This window comes from Nycticebus coucang, chromosome 2, assembly GCF_027406575.1.
Source record: "Nycticebus coucang isolate mNycCou1 chromosome 2, mNycCou1.pri, whole genome shotgun sequence".
Lineage (NCBI taxonomy): Eukaryota > Metazoa > Chordata > Mammalia > Primates > Lorisidae > Nycticebus > Nycticebus coucang.
In genome coordinates this window covers 59,251,182-59,272,585 of record NC_069781.1, presented here as the reverse complement: position 1 = coordinate 59,272,585, position 21,404 = coordinate 59,251,182, and the positions used below count along the sequence as shown (strand labels likewise).

General features: G+C 37.5%; 1 protein-coding gene across 5 annotated transcripts in view; it reads left to right on the top strand.

Annotated features, from left to right (window-relative positions):
• DENND4C (DENN domain containing 4C) overlaps positions 1–21,404 on the top strand; it is a 116,288-nt gene that overhangs the window by 59,302 nt on the left and 35,582 nt on the right. For 4 of the 5 annotated variants that reach the window (XM_053571911.1, XM_053571916.1, XM_053571932.1 and 1 more), the window contains exons 14-22: positions 691–726; positions 814–944; positions 2,850–2,982; positions 6,260–6,466; positions 8,594–8,722; positions 9,773–9,917; positions 10,179–10,325; positions 16,540–16,662; positions 18,623–18,766. In XM_053571911.1, coding sequence (XP_053427886.1) covers positions 691–726; positions 814–944; positions 2,850–2,982; positions 6,260–6,466; positions 8,594–8,722; positions 9,773–9,917; positions 10,179–10,325; positions 16,540–16,662; positions 18,623–18,766 — 1,195 coding nt within the window. The remainder of the gene's footprint in view (positions 1–690; positions 727–813; positions 945–2,849; positions 2,983–6,259; positions 6,467–8,593; positions 8,723–9,772; positions 9,918–10,178; positions 10,326–16,539; positions 16,663–18,622; positions 18,767–21,404) is intronic. The other variant, XM_053571923.1, reaches the window with a different exon arrangement.

Sequence of the window (21,404 nt, the reverse complement as noted above, 5' to 3'; positions counted from 1 at the left end):
AACTCTAGCAATGTAATTAAAACTATCCAACATTTTTGTTTATTTATAAAATTGATGACCAGGCATTGGCTCATGCCTGTAATCCCAGCACTTTGGGAACCAAGGCAGTAGGATCATTTGAGGACAGAAATCTGAGACCAGCCTGGGTATATAGCAAATGCTCTCTCTACAAACACACAAAAAAATTAGCCATGCATGGTGGCATGTGCCTGTAGTCTTAGCTACCCAGGAGGCTGAACCAGAAGGATTATAGGAATCCGGGAGATGGAGGTTACAGCAAGCTATGGTACACCTGGGCTGACAGATTGAGACTTTGTCTCTTAAAACAAAAAATTGATATTCCAACATTTTCCAGTTAGATGGGAAGCTTAAATAATATCACAATAATGCCGGGGCTTAATAATAAAATTTTTTATTTCAGAAGCCAGATTCTCCTGTGATTGGCCATCTTTTATTTGCAAATAAGGTTTATGAAATAACTAATCAAAATGAATTGTTTTCTATCTTAATAGCTACAAGTGACATATACTCTAGCCTAAGAGTATAGGACCTAACAATATCTTGTGAAATGTTTTATGTCTACCAGTACTAAAAAAGGATAGTTTTTTTTTCTCAATCAGAATTTAAGATAAAAATCTCTATTAGATTCATAGTGGACGTTTTCATTAAGAATCTCTTCTTTTATCCTAGTTGTTTCCTGATAAAGGCACAGAGAAAACAGATAAGGTATTTTTTTCTTAAACTCAAGAATTGACATTTTAGAGTTAGATCTTGCTTATCTGCAAATTAATTAGAGAAAATAATCATTTTCAGGTTGATTTTGATTCAGCAGAAGATACCAAATTGATAGAACTAGATGATTCACAGAAAAGTGAGCACACAGTATTTATTATGCCACCAGAGCCACCTCCTGATGATGGAAAAGACCTGTCACCAAAGTACAGGTAGCAGGAATTATTTTAAGAATTATTTGGGCACAGCTTTATACTTTATTTTTATTTATTTTTTCTGCAATTATTAGTAGAAATGTATATTTAGTTATCTGTGGATGTCATTTTCAGCATTAACTTAGTGAACTAATGGAGAGATGCAACCAGGTATTATAATTTAGAATTGGATGGCCTTGTTAGAGGGGAAGACAGATGTTGATCATTATTTACCTTAATGTTTAAAATCATTTTTTAATCTTTAAAAATTTCAGTTGGGAAGAAGAAAAAAAGTACTTTATGAAGTACTTCTCTCCCTTTGAGAATTTTCTTATTAATATAAAAACCGTAAAATTCTTATGAATTAGTTAGATATCAGGAAAAAAGTAGAGGGTCAGGAATCATTCTTTATTAAAATAAAGAATAGGGTTATGTTTCCTAGTTTAAAAAAAATTTAAAATAAAGAATGGGATTTGGATGTGAATCTTCTAATAAATTAGAATGGATTGTTTTTTATTATAATCATGATAATACAAATTATTAAACTTAGAAAATCAACCAGAACGGAAAATGAAATAACATCATTTTAGAACCAATACTTACTTCTGTTAACAATTATATATATGTATGTATCATATGGGAATATGCATATATGAGTTCATCTTGTATATATTCTTTTCAATCTGCGTTTTGCCTTTAATAGTGTGAATATTTTCCCATGCCATTGAATATTTTTGTGCCATCATTTTTAATGACCAGCTTGCATTGCATTTATTGTGATTTATTTAACTAGTGTCCTATGGATTTGTTTCTAGTTCTTGGCTGTCTGTATCTTTGTGTACATACATAGTTATTTTTCTAGGGCAAGGCTATATTCCTAAAAGGATTTCTAAAATAGAAAGTAAAATAAATCCGTTTCTAAAATACAGAATTAATATATAGTCTTATCAGGACTCATAAAAATGAAGTGTGTGTATCTGAGATTGAGTGGCTTAATTCAGTACTATATTGATTTCTATAACTATAGACCTCTTTTCAACTGTGGTTTAACTACTAGAAATTGGAATCTAGGTATTGACAAACAAGGTAAAATCAAATAGGGAGAGGCATTATTTTCTAGAAGAAAATTAGCCAGAAGACATTAAGACAATTCTGAGAAGAAATGCAAAGCCAATGATATGAAAATATATTCAGCTTTTCTGGTATTCAAAGAACTATAAACCAAAATGATGAGTAGAAGCATTTCAACCTTCATATGGAGGACAGGTTACCCTACTAGGTGGAATGTATGTTTAAGTATAACCTTTTTGGAAATAATTTGATAGTGATTATAATAATTTTAATTCTCTTGATAAACATTAACCTCATAAACTCTATTATTGAGTAGTCATTCTAAGAAATTAAGCAGAAGTATTTACAAAGATATACATATAAAAATATTTAATTTTAATAATTCAGAAATAACCTAATGTCTATTGTAGTAAGGAATTGATTAAACAATGGTTTATCTCTAAAGTAAAAATATATAGATATTTTTCTTTTAAATACCAATAGAAGGCAATTTTGTGAAGAAAAACATGAAATTACATAGTTAAGTAATGTTTTTCATATAAATTATCAAATACATGGATTTGATAAAAGGGTTATTAATTTCTCTGTTAAATAAAATCAGGGTTTTCTGGTTTTTAGGGATTGGTTGAAATTAGCAAATAGATTTAGGAGGTGCCAGAGTTCCCATGAAGGTAGTCTATCTTATAACTATGTCATGTTACATTTTTGAACAATTTTTTTTTCATATAAGGATTTTAAAAGAATAATACTGGGTACTATTTGAAGTCTAGAAAATATTTGCCTAAATGCTAAAATAATATGAAGGATTAACATGTTTTAAATCAGCAATTGTATTTTTGCTTTTTATTTTAGTTATAAATACTTTCCAAGACTGGACCTTAAGCTTTTTGACAGACCACAGGAGTTGAAACTTTGTTTTAGTAGAAACCCTACTGGGAATAGCATTACAAACAGTCCAGCTCTCATGGCTAAGAGAACTAAACAGGTCAGATGTTCTTTGTCTAATAAATGTTAATTTAAAATGTAAAATATATTTGTAATATGCAGCTGATGGTTTAGAATTATCACCCACAACAACCATTTGAAGACACACTGGGGTTGTTAGTGAATTAAACTAGATTTCTTGCAGTTCTACTAAAAATATTAATGCTAAGGTTTTTGAATGTTTGTTTATGTTTTAAGAGACTCTTTGGGAACTAAATCTACTTTATTAACAGGTAATTTATATGCCATACCGTTTATCCACTTAAGTGTACAATTCGGTGGCTCTTAGTATATTCACAGGGTTGTACAACCCACCACCATAATTAATTTTAGAATAGGTATGGTGGCTCATACCTGTAATCCTAGCACTTGGTAGGCCGAGGCACATGGATTGCCTGAGCTCGCAGGTTCAAGACCAGCCTGAGCCAGAGCAAGACCTCCGTCTCTAAAAAAAATAGCCAGGTTTTGTGGCAGGTGCCTGCAGTCCCAGTTATTCAGGAGGCTGAGACAAGAGAATTGCTCGAGCCCAGGAGTCTGAGATTGCTGTGAGCTATGACGCCAGAGCACTCTACCAAGGGCAACAAAGTGAGCCTCTGTCTCAAAAAAGAAAAAAATTAAAATAAATAAAAAAAAAAAAATAGAACATTTTCATCATTCCTGAAAGAAAGCCCCCATCCCTTAGCTGTTAACCCCTGATCGCTCAGTCCTCCATAGCCCTAGGCAACTATGAACTTATTTTCTAAACTATTTTCTTTATAGATTTGTCTATTTTGGGCATTTTATATGAATAGAATTGTGTGACATGTTCCTTTGTGACTGGCTTCTTCCACTTAGCATAATGTTCTCAGGGTTCATCCATGTTGCAGCATGTATTTCATTTCTTTCCATTGCTCAATAATATCCCATTGTATAGATACACCACATTTTATTTATGCACTTATGGATGTGTGGGTATTTCTTACTTTTTGGCTGTTATGAATAATGGAAATGAATATATGTGTACAGGTGTTTGTGTAGATGTATGTTTTTATTTCTCTTGGGTATATACCTAGGAATAGAATTGCTGTGGTATATGGTAACTTAGTGTTCAACCTTTTGAGAAACTACCAGGCTGTTTTCTGCGGTGACTGCACCATTTTTGCATTTCCTCCAGCAATTTTGTAACATCTTTGTCAGTTCTTTTTTTTTTTTTGTCAATTCTTATTATCTTTCTTTTTTTTTTTTTTATCATAGCTATCTAGTGAGTGTGAAGCAGTATCTCACTGTCATTTTAATTTGTAATTCCCTGTTGGCTAATGTAAATATACTTTATACCAAATGTTAAATTCTAAGAGGATTTAAGGGGAGTTAACTTAGAACGGCTTGGACATCTTGCTTTGCTATTACTATTTCTGATTTAGGTGTAAAGAAGTATGCTATAGTTAGTTATAAATTAAAATTAAATACCTTCTGACATTTTGGGGGTCTTCAATGCATGGAAAATTTTAGAATAAAATTCTTAGTTTAGCTTTTACCAATTTTTTGATAGTCTCCCAGATCTTAGACAAATCCTGAGGTATTGCCTAATAACTTACAGTTCATCTTTCTTTCATAATTGTCTGAAGAGAACACTAAAGATTTTTTTTTTTTTTTTTTACTGTTATCAACTAACTATAGGCAACTTTTATTTATTTATTTATTTTTTTGGCTTGGGCTGGGTTTGAACCCACCATCTCCGGCATATGAGGCTGGCGCTGTACTCCTTTGAGCCACAGGCACCACCCTATAGGCAACTTTTAAAAAGGGGAGAATTTGGGCTTGGCGCCTGTGGCTCAAGTGGCTAAGGCGCCAGCCACATATATCTGAGCTGTTTGGTTCGAATCCAGCTCGGGCTTGCCAAACAACAGTGATGGCTGCAACCAAAAGATAGCTGGGCGTTATGGCAGGGGCCTGTAGTCCCAGCTATTTGGGAGGAAGAGGCAGGAGAATTGCTTAAGCCCAGGAGTTGGAGGTTGCTGTGAACTGTGATGCCACAGTACTCTACCCACGGCGACAGCTTGAGGCTCTGTCTCAAAAAAAAAAAAAAAACCAAAAAACGGAGAGAATTTTTTTCTACTCAGCCTCTAAAACTCATTTTAAGCAGAATTATTTCCTCCCTGTGCTAGCTGGAAAATTAAAAAAAAACAAAAACATAAGATCTTAGAAAATCTAGGGCATATATTTGAAAATACATTTTCACATCTTGCAGAGATAGAGCTCAAAAGTAAAATCAATATACCAAGATCTTTTTATTTAGAACAAATGCCAGGAGAGGAGTCTTTACTGCAGAGTGTACAATGGCTCTGACATATCTGGAAGACTCTAATTTCTTGGAGTGTGTACAGTTTGATAAAGCTCAGCAGGTGATGGATACTTATTCTTCCACCTAAATCAGAATGAAAATCAAAAAGCACAATAATCAAGACTATTAAGTAGGAAAATTTGTGTTGACTGCAAAGGAATAGTTCTTTTTAGGGAATCGTTGAGAGAATTACACAGACTGTAAATAGAGTGGAAATCTTGGAAAGAGATAGCTGTGGGAATCATAAACTTTGGCAGGGAGGAGTGAGAAGAATATCACTTTTAAAAATTGGGGTTGGAGAACTCATAGCTACAAATGGTTCAATCAGGGGTGTATGGTTTTAGTTATCCTTTCACCTGTCAAACATGAGTGCCTTCTGTGTGAAGGGCATCTTATTAACCATTGTATTATGAAAATATGAATGATCTTTGCTCTTAAAGCATTTCTAGTCTGTCAGGAGACATGTGCTTGCCAACAAATAGTTGCACTACTGTAAATGAGTGTTTAGAGAGTTACATAGCAGTAAGTAGGAAGCCACTCACAAAAGTAAAACTATGAAATGCTTGATTTTGGGATCAAGTTTCACATTAAAATAAAGTATCATGAGAATGGAAAAGCAAGTATCCAAGGTACTGAATACTAATATGAAGCCAGCAGGTGAACTAATACGTACCCATACAAGAGAAAAAGTCAATTTAATTAAAGTTGGTGGGGGGCGGTGGGAGGGGTATTGGTGTGCTCCCAACTAATGGGCACACCTCCTGGGTGCAGGACACAACTGCAACAGGTACCTTAACTAACAGATGCAAACACTATAATCTAATCGTTTGTACCTTCATATTAATCTGGAAAGAAAGTGTTCCACATTAAATTCTCCTCTCCCTTTTCCTTCTCATTTCTCCCCTTACCCTAATGTATTTCAACAAATACCGTAATGTTTTATTTATTCTCTTTCTAGGAGATAAAATCAGCTCATAAATTGGCGAAGAGATGTTACACAAATCCACCACAGTGGGCCAAGTGTCTATTCAGTCATTGTTACAGTTTATGGTTTATTTGTCTCCCAGCCTATGTTAGAGTTTCTCATCCTAAGGTCCGAGCACTTCAACAGGCATATGATGTACTTGTTAAGATGAGGAAAACAGATGTGGATCCATTAGATGAGGCAAGTATGACAAATCGAGTTATTGTTACTCAGATAAATTTTAGTTTTGTACTTTGAAGGAAATTATTTTCAAGCGTTTTTATTAGGCAAGAAAAGTAGAACTATTACTCTGTTTCATAGAGCTAGTACACATACTGTTTATTTTAAAATATATCTATTTAAAAATTACTGTTTTGGAATGAAGCAGAGATGTCCTTACTTAGACTAGATTGTTTGCCCTTGATAAATTGAAAATAACATTGAGGCTCGGCACCTGTGGCTCAAGCGGCTAAGGCGCCAGCCACATACACCTGAGCTGTTAGGTTCAAATCCAGCCCGAGCTTGCCAAACAACAATGACGGCTGCAACTAAAAAATAGCCAGGCATTGTGGCGGGTACCTGTAGTCCCAGCTACTTGGGAGGTAGAGGCAGGAGAATCGCTTGAGCCCAGGAGTTGGAGGTTGCTGTGAGCTGTGATGCTACAGCACTCTACCCAGGGCAACAGCTTGAGGCTCTGTCTCAAAAAAAAAAGAAAAGAAGATTGAGATTCATTTTATTCTTAATATAACTTAACTAGGTAACAGATAGGGAATTGTCTTTTCGTAAATAGCTCTCCCCTTAGGACTTGTGTCTTAGGGTAAGTTACATTAACTTGTTTGTGTTTGACATTTTAGCCCACATAATTGTTTACTTGGGGGCCTGTACTGTGCATTGTAGGACGTTTAGCAGCATCTCACTAGATGCCGATAGCCTCCCCTTCCACCTACAGGTTATGACAGTCAGGAATGTCCTGTGTCACATGTTTTCCTGGAGACCAGAATTGCCTCTGGAGAACCACCGATATAGATAATAATAGTACCTTCCTGGAAAGGTTAATTTGAAGATTAAATTGGGTAATAGACATAAAGTGCCTGGCTCATAGTAAACACTCAGTAAATGATGCACAAGACATTTTCATGTGTTTATCTCTTAAGCCTCTGAACCATCCTAAGAGGTAGAGAGTGATACCATCCAGTCAGTGGTTAAGGACACTAAAGCACTCATTTGTCTTTTCACTATGCTATTTTTCCCTTTAAAATTTATTATTATTTTGGTCGGTACTTGTGGCTCAGTGAGTAGGGTGCTGGCCCCATATACCGAGGGTGATGGGTTCAAATCTGGCCATACTGCAACAAAAAAAATAGCGGAGCATTGTGGCAGGTGCCTGTAGTCCCAGCTACTCGGGAGGCTGAGGCAAGAGAATAGCCTAAGCCCAAGAGCTGGAGGTTGCTGTGAGCTGTGACACTATGGCACTCTACCCAGGGCGACAAAGTGAGACTCTGTCTCTTAAAAAAAAAATTTATTACAATTTCTGGTGTTAATTCTTGTTTGTTAACTACAAGTGATATTTATTTATTTATTTATTGAGACAAGAGTCTTAGTATGTCGCCCCAGTAGAGTGCTATGATGTCATAGCTCACAGCAACCTCAAATTTTTGGGCGTAAGTGATTCTCCTGCTCAGCCTCCCAAGTAGCTGGACTATAGGTGCCTGTCACAATGCCTGGCTATTTTTTGGTTATTGTTGTCGTTGTTACACAGGCCTGGTCTGGGTTTGAACCCACCAGCCCCCGTGTGTGTGGCCGGCACCCTAACCACTGAGCTATGGATGCCAGGCCTACAAGTGATATTTAGAACCAGAATTTAGAATGAAAAGTCTTTGCTAAAAATACTACAATGTACTTAACTTTCTTCCTGTTCTTTTTAAGGTTAATTCTATTTGTTATATAGGCATTCTGGAGACACTTGCTTAATTCCTTTGTCATAGAATATAATGCATAGTGATTGGGGAGAGAGCTATTTTAATCATATGTGCTTAGAATGAATTCCTTTTCAGGTATGGAGAGTAATAGTTATTCTCTTTGTATACACTTCTTTACTTAAACAAATAGGACATGTGCACATAGTTCTTATGTGAAATAGTTGATAATGATAATACTTCCTTAATGAATAGGGTTTAAAATAATTTAAGGTCACAAGTACAAACCAGCACAAAGGAGAAAATAGTGCTTAATAACTTTCTAAAAAGAATAAAGTCATTGAAAAATCTGTGCAAGTCACAAATAGACTAATGTGCTGACTACTGATGCTTTCCTATTATGTTTTGTTAGGTGTGCTATCGAGTAGTAATGCAGCTTTGTGGACTTTGGGGTCATCCTGTTTTAGCAGTGAGAGTCTTATTTGAAATGAAAACTGCTAAGATAAAGCCAAATGCTATTACATATGGTTATTACAATAAGGTAAGTAGGATTGACATTAGGTAAATATGCTGTTTATTAAGAATGATGATTTTTTTTTTTTTAAGAGACAGAATCTCACTTTATTGCCCTTAGTAGAGTGCTGTGGTGTCACAGCTCACAGCACCCCCAACTCCTGGGCTTAAGCAATTCTCTTGCCTCAGCCTCCTGAGTATCTGGGACTATAGGTGCCTGCCATAACACCTGGCTATTTTTAGTTGCAGTTTGGCTGGGGTCAGGTTCGAACCCTCCACCCTCGGTATATGGGGCTGTCACCTTACCCACTGAGTCACAGGCGCCGCCCAAGAATGATGATTTTTTTTTTTAATACCTTTTATTATTCATGTGATTTCTCAGGTAGTTTTGGAGGTATAATTCTTTCCTTTCGTTTTTTTTTGTTTTTTTGTTTTTTTGAGACAGAATCTCCCTGTGTTGCCCTTCATAGAGTGATGTGGCATCACAGCTCACAGCAACCTCTAGCTCTTGGGCTCTCTTGCCTCAGCCTCCCGAGCAGCTGGGATTATAGGTGCCCACCACAATACCTGGCTATTTTTTTGTTGCAATTTGGCTGGGGCTGGTTTTGAACCCTCCACCCTCAGTATTTGGGGCTGGCTCAGTAAGTATACTCACTGAGCCACAGGCACCACCATGTACCTCATAATTTTAATTTGTATTTTTCTGATGTTTAGTGATGATGTTGAACATTTTTTAATATACCTATTGCCTGGTATAATTCTTTATATGTGAATCAGTAGAGCCTCCATAGTTGACCACATCCCTACATTGACCACCTTCTTAAGTTGACCTAATTTTCATAGACCAGACATGCACCACATGTATGTATCAGTACAGTGGACCTGGTTCCTTACGTTGAGCACATTTGTATGTTGATCCGTTGTAGTCCCTTGGGTAGTCATCTTACAGAGCTTCTTCTATGTATGTGTGTGCATATATATGTGTACACATACAAACATACATACCCATATAGATATGTATTTTTACACTCAGATATTCCTCATGATCTTTATTTTTTTACCTTTGTTTTACATTTAGGTAGTTTTGGAGAGCCCGTGGCCTAGCAGTACACGAAGTGGTATCTTCTTATGGACGAAGGTACGAAATGTGATACATGGCTTGGCACAGTTTAGGCAGCCACTTAAGAAGACTGTGCAAAAGTCACAGGTCTCCTCAATATCAGGTAATACATGTGACCGGAAATATACTTGCTTGCTGAATCATTACTTTTACACGCCTATGAGTTTTTAATTAAATGAAGTGGGAAAACGTAAATAAATTCTGGTTGATATTACAAAGACAGATTATCTTAGTCCAAAATTATTTATTTATTTTTTAGAAATTTAGAAGGTGTTCTACAACTGTAAGTGTAGAAGGTGTTCTACAACTGTTTCAGACATTATCAATGCATGAGTTATTGAACTGCTGTTGTCCTTATCTTTAGCTTCTCAGAATGCCACAGGTGGAAGTGATGGGGACACGGTGAGCCACAGTAGCGTGGATAGTGCTAATGACGCTAACAATGGGGAGCACACTGTCTTCGTCAGAGATTTAATCAGGCTTGATTCCATTGATAATCACTCTAGCACAGGTACTAAAACCAGGATTTTACTATTACTAACCCTTCACTCACTCTTGTGTTACGTCTTTCTTTTTACAGAAATCTTTTACCCTCTTTGAGTTTGTGTGATATGAATACCTTAAAAGTACTGTATATTGGCTGGGTGCAGTGGCTCGCTCCTATAATCCCAGCACTCAGGAGGCCCAGGTGGGTGGATTGCTTGAGCTCAGGAGTTGGAGAACAGACTGAGCAAGAGCGAGATCCCATCTCTAAAAATAGACGGGTGTTGTAGTGGGTGCCTGTAGTCTCATCTACTCAGAAAAAAATGATCGCTTGAGCCCAAGAGTTTGAGGTTGCTGTAAGCTGTGATGCTATGGCACTCTACAGAGGGTGACAGAATGAGACTCTGTCTCAAAAAAAAAAAACCCCAAAAAACAAAAACTACTATATATTAATAAGAGAAGAAATTACATCTCTGCAGGTCACTTCTCTTTATTTCCAGTAGCATAAAATTAACTTTGGAGTGCAGTAAACAGTGCTCTAGTGTGGTGCTTTTTTGTATTTGCTTATCATTAATTTGTGAAAGTATTTGATATAATTGTTAGGAATTGGTGAGCTAATGAAATTTGAACATTAGTGATACAACTTGTAAATGTTTTTATAAAAAGGCAAATATATCTTAAAACTTTGACATTATGAATATTGAAGAGGGAAGACAATAAGTCACACATGAAGAGAAAAAGTATTTGTTTAAATGACCTTTTTTTTAATTTGAAAAGCTGCTGAAGTTACTGGTATGTACATAGCTGTGGGCATAACTGTCCTCTGAAGTTAGAAATAAGAGCAATTAAAGTAGCACATTGGGCAGATACGTGTGTTGCATACCTTTCTTCTTGTGTTGTGGTTTTTTTTTTTTTGTAGTGGTGTTGTGGTTGTTTTTAATATCTCAAGCCTTCCTTTTAAAAGAATTCTGAGTCTGATTCCTGTGCTTCACCTGATGAACTTGTCTCGATGACTGAAGTTTCCTTTTCTCTGCTTTCTGTTGCTTTGCTTTTTGCTCTGTGCTGTTTCTTGGTGCTGCATTTGTCCTGGGCTGTCATGGTATGGGGTGCAGACAGACTTGTATGACGTGAAGCTATGGATACACGTGTGCGTTAATTCTACCCTTGAATGTTAACCACTTCAGGTAATTTCCTGTTTCTTAGGTTAAATTTTGCTGCCATGCAAGGGTGGGGGAAAGACCTTTTGTTGTACTTACTACAAGCAGAAAACAGTTTTTATTTTCTTGACTTTTCTCCTTTAGATAATTGTAATTATGTACAGATTGCTGAAAATATCCAACTAACATTTTATTGTCAATTTGCAAAGCATACGTGTTACCTTACTTGAAGATATGTTATGCCTTGCTATAATTTTGTTTTGAGGTTGGTTGGTGGCATAATTTTGTCAAAAATACAGTGTTACGGACATTAAAGAATTCATTGTTCCTATTATTGATATGGTTGTTTATTTCCAAAACTGGTCTGCCAAATTTTTGTGCTAAAATACCTTCCCTGAGGCTAGAGCACCAGCCACATACACTGTAGCTGACGGGTTCAAAGCCAGACCGGGCCTGCCAAACAACAATGACAACTACAACCAAAAAAATGGCCGGGTGTTGTGGCAGGTGCCTGTAGTCCCACCTGCTTGGGAGGCTGAAGCTAGACAATTGCTCAAGCCCAGGAGTTTGAGGTTGCTGTGAGTTGTGATGCCATGGCACTCTACCCACGGTGACGGCTTGAGACTCTTGTCTCAAAAAATAAATAAATAAATAAATAATTACCTTCCCATAATTACAGGAGCATGTATAAATCATTGAAAGTCAACATAAAGCTGTAGGTTACAATCCTATTTCTGATTAACTTTCTTAATTTATAATCCTGCTTGTAAATTAACAAATAGGAATTACTATGAAACTTTCATTTTAAAGTTACCTTATTTTGCCTTTATTTTTTCCTAATACCTGTGGAAGAAATGAGTTTTGTATATAAAAAAACAAGAAAATAAGTTTTTGATTGCTGGGTGTGGTAGCTCATGCTTGTAATCCCAGCACTTGGGAGGCGGAGGCAGGTGGATTGCCTGAGCTCATGAGTTTGAGACCAACCTGAGCAAGAGTGAGACCCTGTCTCTAAAAAAAAATAACCAGGTTCTGTTATGGGCACCTCTAGTCCCAGTTACCTGGGAGGCTGAGGCAAGAGAATCACTTGAACAAGAGTTTGAGGTTGCTGTGAGCTGAGATATTATGGCACTCTACCAAGGGTGACCAAGTAAGACTCTCTCAAAAAAGTAAAAAGTAGTTTTTGGCCTGCAACCAGTTTACTAGTATTGTTAATAATAATAATATATAAATACCCCTTTATTCCTCTAGCTTTTTAAGTTTGTCTCATTATAGAGGCAATTTAGTCCTTTAGTGGAAAACGATGATCTCCTAATAATCCTGGGTACTTGTTACAAAGATTGCAATAGTTGGGGAAGAATCTTCCGAGTCCTCTTTTGTAATTTCTCCTTCGCCCCCCTTTTTTTTTTGAGAAAGAGTCTTACTATGTTGCCCTTGGTAGAGTGCTGTGGCATCACAGCTCACAGCAACCTCAAACTCTTGGGCTTAAGCTATTCTCTTGCCTCAGCCTCCCAAGTAGCTGGGACTACAGGTACCTGCCACAGTGCTGGGCTGTTTTTTGGTTGCAGTTGTTTAGTTGGCCAGGGCTGGGTTCAAACCTGCCACCCTCAGAGTGTGTGGCTGGGGCTGTAACTGCTGTGCTATGGGTGCTGAGCCTCTCTGTTTTTTTTTTTTTAAAGAAATGGGGTCTCACTCTGTCGCCCACGGTGTGAATGTGGTAGCACAATCATAGCTCACAGCAGCCTCAAACTCTTGGGCTCAGGAAATCCTCCTTACCCTGTCTGGTAGCTGGGACTACAAGTGTGAGCTACTGCACCCAGCCTACACATTTCTTTATAGCTGCATTTCAAATGGCTGAATCCCAGACATTGAGTTTACAATGACTGTGTGTCTCTGTAGGGCTTCCTATGATATCATTCGATACTTTTGGGAAATCTTCCAGCACAGTTGCTAAAATTGCTCATTGCATTAAGGATTATCTCTTGGAATCTTTCCACTTGGTACCCGATGTAGAGTCACTTAGCTATTAGGGACATATTTGGGCTTAATGAATTTACCCAGTTCCCAGTCTAGTGTTCATTTTGTGGCACTATATTGTTTTACCAGACTTTTGGGGGGGCAATAAAATGACTGAAGTTAGTCACTCTATCCAGTAGTAATAGTATTAAGATGCTTAAATCTTTTTTTTTTAGAGACAGAATCTCACTTTGTTGCCCTTGGTAGAGTGCTGTGGCGTCACAGCTCACAGCAACCTCCAGCTCTTGGGCTTAGGCTATTCTCTTGCCTCAGCCTCCCGAGTAGCTGGGACTACAGGCACCCACCACAACACCCAGCTATTTTGTTGTTGTTGTTGTTGCAGTTTGGCCGGGGCCGGGTTCGAACTGCCACCCTTGGTATATGGGGCTGGTGCCCTACTCACTGAGCCACAGGCGCCGCCCCCTGTTTAATTCTTTTGTTATATGGCAAACCCAAAGTCTAAGTGGCACAAAGTGGAAGACACTATGTATTTTATGTGTCTTTTATTCATATCTTGATACTGATTTCTCTAGTAACTGGTCTTAGTTTTAGTTTCAAATTACAGAACTTGAAAGCCAAAACAGACTTTTGAAAAACGATTTTAAAATAATTTCAAACATATAAAAAAGTTGCAAGAATAATTGAATATCTTTTGTTTAGATTCACTCCCTTTTTTTGCCACATTTCATTTATTGTTTTCATTCTGTATGCATATGTATGTCATTTATTTTTCCTAAATCATGTGAGCAGGTTATATACATTGTGCCCTTTTACCTCTTAATACTTCAGTGGTATTTTCTCTTATATAACCACAGTTTAGTTACCAAATTTTGGAAAACATCCGTATACTACTTTAATCCGTATTCTGAATTCCACTTTTGTGAGCTGTGCTAATGTCTTTGGACTCCATCTCTTTAGGGTCCTTTAACCTGACATAGTTCTTCAGCCTTTCTTCGTCTTTTATGACTTTGACCTTTTCGAAGAATTAATTTTAGTTATTTTATGGCATGTTCTTTGAATTTGTCTGATCATTCCTTGTTACTAGGTTATGCATCCATGGGTGTGCTACACAGTGATACCGTATCCTTTTGCAATTATCACTTTCTGCCCCTTGTCAGTGATGTTAATTTTGATCATCTGGTCTCAGTATCATCTGGTTTCTCTCTGTACAGTTACTGTTTTCCCCCTTGCAGGTAGTAAGCCATCTATGAGGGGATACTCAGAGACCCTGTGATAATAACCTTTCTCATCACTTTTTTTCTTTTAAATTTGGCATCCATCGGTGATGCTTATCTGAACTAATCTTTACTGTGGTGGTTACAAAGTAACAACTTTGCCAGTTCTCTTTCCACATTCTTCTAGTGTATGGAAAAATTTCCCTTCTCCATTTTTTTCATCTTTTTCCCTTCTTTCGTCCCCTCCCTTTTTACCTCCCTCCCTCGATCCCTCTGGACTCCATCCCCCACCCCCCGCCCAGTGGCATGGAGTCACAGCTTATAGCAATCTTTTTTTTTTGACAGAGTCTCACTTTGTCGCCCTCAGTAGAGTGCTGTAGCTTCATAGCTCACAGCAACCTCAAACTCTTGGGCTTAAGAAATTTTCTTGCCTCAGGTGGCACCTGTGGCTTAAAGGAGTAGGGCGCTGGCCCCACATGTCGGAGGTGGTGGGTTCAAACCCAGCCCTGGCCAAAAAAAAAAAAAGGAAATTTTCTTCCCTCAACTCCTGAGTAGCTGTGACTACAGGAGCCCACCACAACGTCCAGCTATGTATTAGAGATGAGGTCTTGCTCTGGCTCAGGCTGATCTTGAATCCATGAGCTCAGGCGATCCACCCACCTCGGCCTCCCAAGTGTTGGAATTACAGGTGTGAAACACCATGCTTGACCTATGGATTCCTATTTTATTCATTGAATTATTGTCCGTTATTGTCTTCGTTTGACCCTTAGGTATGCCAGTGTTGGCCAATGAGCACTCTTTTAAGCTGGTTTTATTGTCCTTTTAACATGCCCCTTTCATGTTTTTGAGCACTTCCTTTATGGCACAACAGAATATCCCTGGTTCATCATTATATCTCTTCTGCCTGAGCTCTGGAGTCAGCCATTTTCTTCAGGGATGCAAGGTTCCTTTTAATGGAGAACTGGTTGTAGAAACCAGGATCTGGACTCCAAGTATGCACACTGCTACCAAAATGTTACTGCTTCTAGACTTTATTTTTTAAGCAAAAAGAGCTAGAAAATATGTTCACTGTACACAAAATATAATTTTAGAATTTTGCACACAAACTCCCTGTGCAAGTCAGGATTAGTAAGTAGTTCAGGGTTTGACTATTACCCCCAGCCTTTGGAGTCTACACTCATAATAATGTGTTTAAAAATTACTTGTCTTAGTTCTCCTGTGACCCCATTCAGTATGATGATGTTATTCATATGCAGTACAATTTGCTTCATTTGTTTCTCTTTGCATTCAATTTTAGCCCTCACTCCCAATTTTATTGGTTTCAGTTTTGAATATATATAAGTACATTATATCTTATATATTTCAAAAATTACTTTTTATAACATAATAAGCCATAATTAGAGAAGTTTTCTTTTTTTTTTATTAAATCATAACTGTAGAGAAGTTTTCTCCTTCTGTGTTTATTATATCCCGTTTCCCCACCCCTTGTAGGTTATCATTTTTACTATTTTCTGATTCATCTTTCTTGGATTTCTTTTTTCAAAAATAGGCAGATATATGCGTATTTTATTTCCTTTCTTTCTTACACAAAAGTTAGCATTCTATAGACAATCTCCAAAAATGACTTTTGAAAACATCTTGTCCAAAGCTCTTTAATTTCCAGGCAAGGAAGTTAAGGTTCAGTTCTTCCAAATGTGCAATGGTCTTTAGTCTTTCATGTTCCTGTTTCTACTGTTCCTTCCTTCTCGTTGTCGTTTTTTTAATTTTATGTGTGCCTTGTATACTCTTTTCTTTTCTCTAAGTTTGTGTAGGTCAGTGGAATTTTCTTTTGATATTTTATATGTGAATTATAAATACATGAGAACACTTACATGTATACCTGCTTTCTCTTTAATAGGTGGTCAGTCTGACCAAGGCTATGGGTCTAAGGATGAACTTATAAAGGATGATACAGAAAGTCATGTGACTGAAGAACAAGTAACAAGAGAATTGATAACGGAAACAAAACTGCAAAAAGAAGGTGAAGTACCGATATTTATGAGCTTTACTTACAGAAAAATGCAGGTATTAATTAAAAGTTTATCTGTGTTGATAATTTTGGTGATAATTTTCAGAAACGTAAGATGTATGGCTCACGCCTGTAATCCCAGCACTCTTGGAGGCTGATGCAGGTGGATTGCCTGAACTCAAGCGTTTGAGACCAGCTTGAGCCCGAGCAAGACCCTGTCTCTAAAAATAGCTGGGCGTTGTGGCGGGCACCTGTAATCCCAGCTACTCAGGAGGCTGAGACAAGAGAATCGCTTGAGCCCAAGAGTTTAAGGTTGCTGTGAGCTATGATGCGACAGCACTCTACTGAGGGCTACAAAGTGAGACTGTCTCAAAAAAAAAAAAAAAACACAAAAATGTAACGTGTGGCTAATAAGATAGTATATATTATTATATAAGGTAGATTATGAAAGTCTCTAAACTTTAGAATTTATGAGATCTTAGGAGACTTTGGAAGTCAGCTCTTAATTTTGTAGAAAAGTACAACCTTTTGTTGTATTTGCCAAAGTAACACACTTACTTTGTAACAAAACCAGAGCTAAACTTTGAGTCATCATTTCAGTGCCTCTTTTTATTTTAAAATGTTTTTTTCATTAGAGGTCCTTCAAATATCTAAGTTGGTTTTTGTCATTGGTAGTTTAAAAAATATTCTTTTTTTTTTTTTGAGACAGAATCTTACTTTGTCGCCCTTGGTAGAGTGCTGTGGTGTCACAGCTCACAGCAACCTCCAATTCCTGGGCTTAAGTGATTCTCTTGCCTCAGCCTCCTGAGTAGCTGGGACTACAGCTGCCTGTCACAATGCTTGGCTATTTTTTGTTGCAATTTGTCTGGGGCCGGGTTCGAAACTGCCACCCTCAGTGTATGGGGCCTGCGCCCTACCCATTGAGCCACAGGCGCTGCCCATTTTTTGTTTGTTTATTTGTTTTTGAGACAGAGCCTCAAGCTGTCATCCTGGGTAGAGTGCTGTGGCATCACAGCTCACAACAACCTCTAACTCCTGGGCTTAAACGATTCTCTTGCCTCAGCCTCCCAAGTAGGTGGGACTTACAGGCACCTGCCACAACGCCCAGCTATTTTTTTGGTTGCGGTTATTATTGTTGTTTTGGCAAGCCCGGGCTGGATTCGAACCTGCCAGCTCTGGTGTATGTGGCTGGTACCTTAGCCGCTTGAGCTACAGACGCTGAGCCAAAATATTCTTTTTATTTTTTTATTTTTTTGAGACAGAGTCTCACTCTGTGTCTTGGGTAGAGTGCTGTGGCATCATAGGTCACAGCAACCTCAAAGTCTTGGGTTCCAGAAATCCTCTTGCCTCAGTCTCCCAAGTAGGTGAGACTATAGGCACTTGCTACAACTCCCACCTAGTTTTCTTCTTTATAATAGAGATAGGGTCTCTCTTTACCTTGGGCTGGTCTCAACTTCTTGAGCTCAGGCAATCCACCCACCTCAGCTTCCTAGAGTGCTTGGATTACAGGCGTGAGCTACCAAGCCTGGCCAGTAGGTTATAAGTATTCTGTGTGGTTTCCTGGTTTGTATAGGACTCATTAAGGTAGAGATGATTTATTGTAATCATTTTATGGAAATATGGAAGAATATTTTGGTAATAAGATGTTCTTCCTATTCTCTTACACAAAAGCACAGTTGCTTTGATGGTCTTACTTATTTTATCCCCTAGAGTTATGCAGAAGCAAGCCTCTCTCCTACTTGCCAAGTGATGAATAGGAGAGCTGAAGTCCAGAGACTTGATTCAGTCAATATTGATGATAATTATGGCATAGAGCAAATCACACAATGATTCAGTAATAAAATAGTCAGATATTCCCTCCTTTTGGAGAAAAAGTACTGTAGATATAGTATTTAAATATTAGTGTATGGTATCTGTTCAATATTACCAAAAGTAGGAATAATAACATCCAAATATGTTTTTTTTCCAAAAGCATGTGATGTCTCTTCTATTGTGGCAAAACATACACAACCTAATCAAGAGCCTCAGAGTCCTACTGACCCCCCTGCATGGAGCAGCAGTATTGTGAAAGTCCCATCTGGTATATTTGATAGCAACAGTAGGAAAAGTAGTACTGGTGAGTCTTTACATATTAGTTATTAAACATTTAAAATATACTTCCACATACACGTATGTGTCATTAATGACATTATTGATTTAATTGTAATGTATTTGACAAAGAACCGGAGTGACTATGTGACATTTAAAAATTTAAATATAGGCGTGGTGCCGTAGCACAGTAGGTACAGTGCCAGCCACATAAACCCAGTCTAGTGAGTTCAAGCCTGGCTAAATAACAGTGACAACTGCAACAAAAAAATAATTTGGCATTGTGGCAGGCACCTATAGTTCCAGCTACTTGGGAGGGTGAGGCAAGAGAATCACTTAAGCCCAAGAGTTGGAAGTTGCTGTGAGCTGTGATGCCCATTCTACGGAGGGCGACATAATGAGACTCTGTCTCAAAATAAAAAATTTAAATGTTGTTACTTAAAGGTTAATTTCCAAAGGAGGGGGGTGTATTTAGTGTGTTTGATTGTTACTTGGAATGCCTTTTCCTGTTGTAGTGGCTGTTCTCCCTAGGGCAGCAATTCTCAACCTGTGGGTTGCGACCCACAAGAACTGTATTAAGGGGCCGCAGCATTAGGAAGGTTGCAAACCATTATCCTAGAGCCTCCTGTATCCATTAAGAACAGAGAGGCAGTGACTGATGGAATCCCAGAGGGTTTATGTACATGGTGTTTATTATCACTGAAGGAAAATGGAAGACAAATATTCATATCATTTCCACTCTACACAGATATACCAGTGGCTCTTTAATTTCGGCTCATTTGTTATAGGTACCCTGAGCGACTTTTTATTTATAATTATTTGTAATAAGTACCTGTGTGAGTGTGAGACTCCCTTGATTTCTATTTGAGGTTATTTGTCGGCCTCCCAAGTACACACAAGGCATACATCTAAATACTATATGATTTTAAAGGACAGTGAAATTGGTGTGTGTATTTTGCACTTTGTTAGTGGTAGCTTTGGTTTACTTCTTGAAAGTCAACTATCTTATTGGAAAATGTATCTTTTGGATAACTTTATAGAAATTAATTTGTTCAACTTCTTAAATGAATGTAAAAGTGCCCCTTCTTCTTAAAGTCTTTTCTCTTTGTATTTACTGTGATACCAAGTTTAGTTCATTACTTTTTTGTAATACTTAAGAAGTAGGTCTAAAGGATTTTTGAGTTAAGAATTATATACATTGTAGGTCTTATTTTCCTAACCTGTTGATAGCAAGGAGAGTGGGGGAAAGGAGGGCAGAATTTCTTGATCAAAGGTTCAGCATCCTCTCAGAGCACTGAAATAGACATAGCCTGGGGATTTGTGTGTTTCCCTCCTTTTTTACTCATTTTATTCTCATATCACATCTTGATATAGGAAAATTTATTCCACTAAGAAAGAAGGGGATGGTAATGGGGCTTTTGCCAGCATATTAAACATGCATTTTAGAATTGAATAAAATGTGCCACTTAATTCCTATAAATACTATGAGAATCAATATTTGCAAAGATCTGTTTCTCAAATATTGGGAACAGTTTTCAAAACAGGTATAAATTTTGGAGTTATAAAATAGTTCAGTTTAATTCCCCTAAAAGCCATAAAAACATCTCTACGTGCTTATTAGTAGCTCTGATTAATAAATATGATTATGACTATTATTTAGTACTAATTTGAAAGATTATAAAGAATGTTGAAATCAGTTTGAAGTTATAGAAAAGATCTTATCAAAGATTGTTTTTCTCCTTAAATTTCCCAGATAGAGCATTATGCTTTTTAAAAAGCAAATGAGAATCCTACATGAGTGGATAGTGTTTTGGTCATTTCAGGGTGCTATCACAGAATTCCATAGACTAGGTGGCTATAAACAACAGAAATTTATTTATTAGAGTTCTGGGGTCTAGAAAGTTCAAGATTAGTGCATCAGAATGGTGGATTCCAGTGAGGGCCCTTTTCTAGGTTGTAGACTACTGACTTGTTTTTGTATCCTCACATGGCACAGAGTGAAAGGCCTCTCTGGGGTCTCTTTAAAGGCACTAACCCCATTTGTGAGGGCTTCACTTTCATGACCTAATTACCTCTCTTAAGGTTCCACCTCCTAATGCCATCATATTGAGGGTTAGAATTTCAATGTAAGAATTTTAGGGGGCACAAAAATTGACTCCATAACAGGTTAGACTTAACTTCCAATAATGATTCAAATCTGAAATATCCATGGTATTAGAGTAGAAAAATTGTATGGTAGCAAGGGTAAAAGTTTGCTTGTTTCTCACAAAGCTAGGGGAGGTTTCTAAGGCCAGTAACATATTTTTGCTTGCTTGCTTGCTTAATTTACTTTGAGATAGAGTCTCACTTTGCCGCCCTTGGTAGAGTGCCATGGTGTCACAGCTCACAGCAACCTCAAATTCCTGGGCACAAGCGATTCTTTTGCCTTAGCCTCCTGAGTAGCTGGGACTACTGGCGCCTGTGACAACGCCCAGCTATTTCTAGAGACGGGGTCTTGCTCTTGCTCAAGCTGGTCTTGAACCCTTGAACTCAGTAAATCTACCCAGTTTGGCCTCCTAGAGTGCTAAGATTATAGGCATGAGCTACCACACCCAGCACATATTTTTGCTTTATTTGATTAAAGAAGACTGACCTCTGTGAGTACTGAGATCATGTCTGTTTTATTT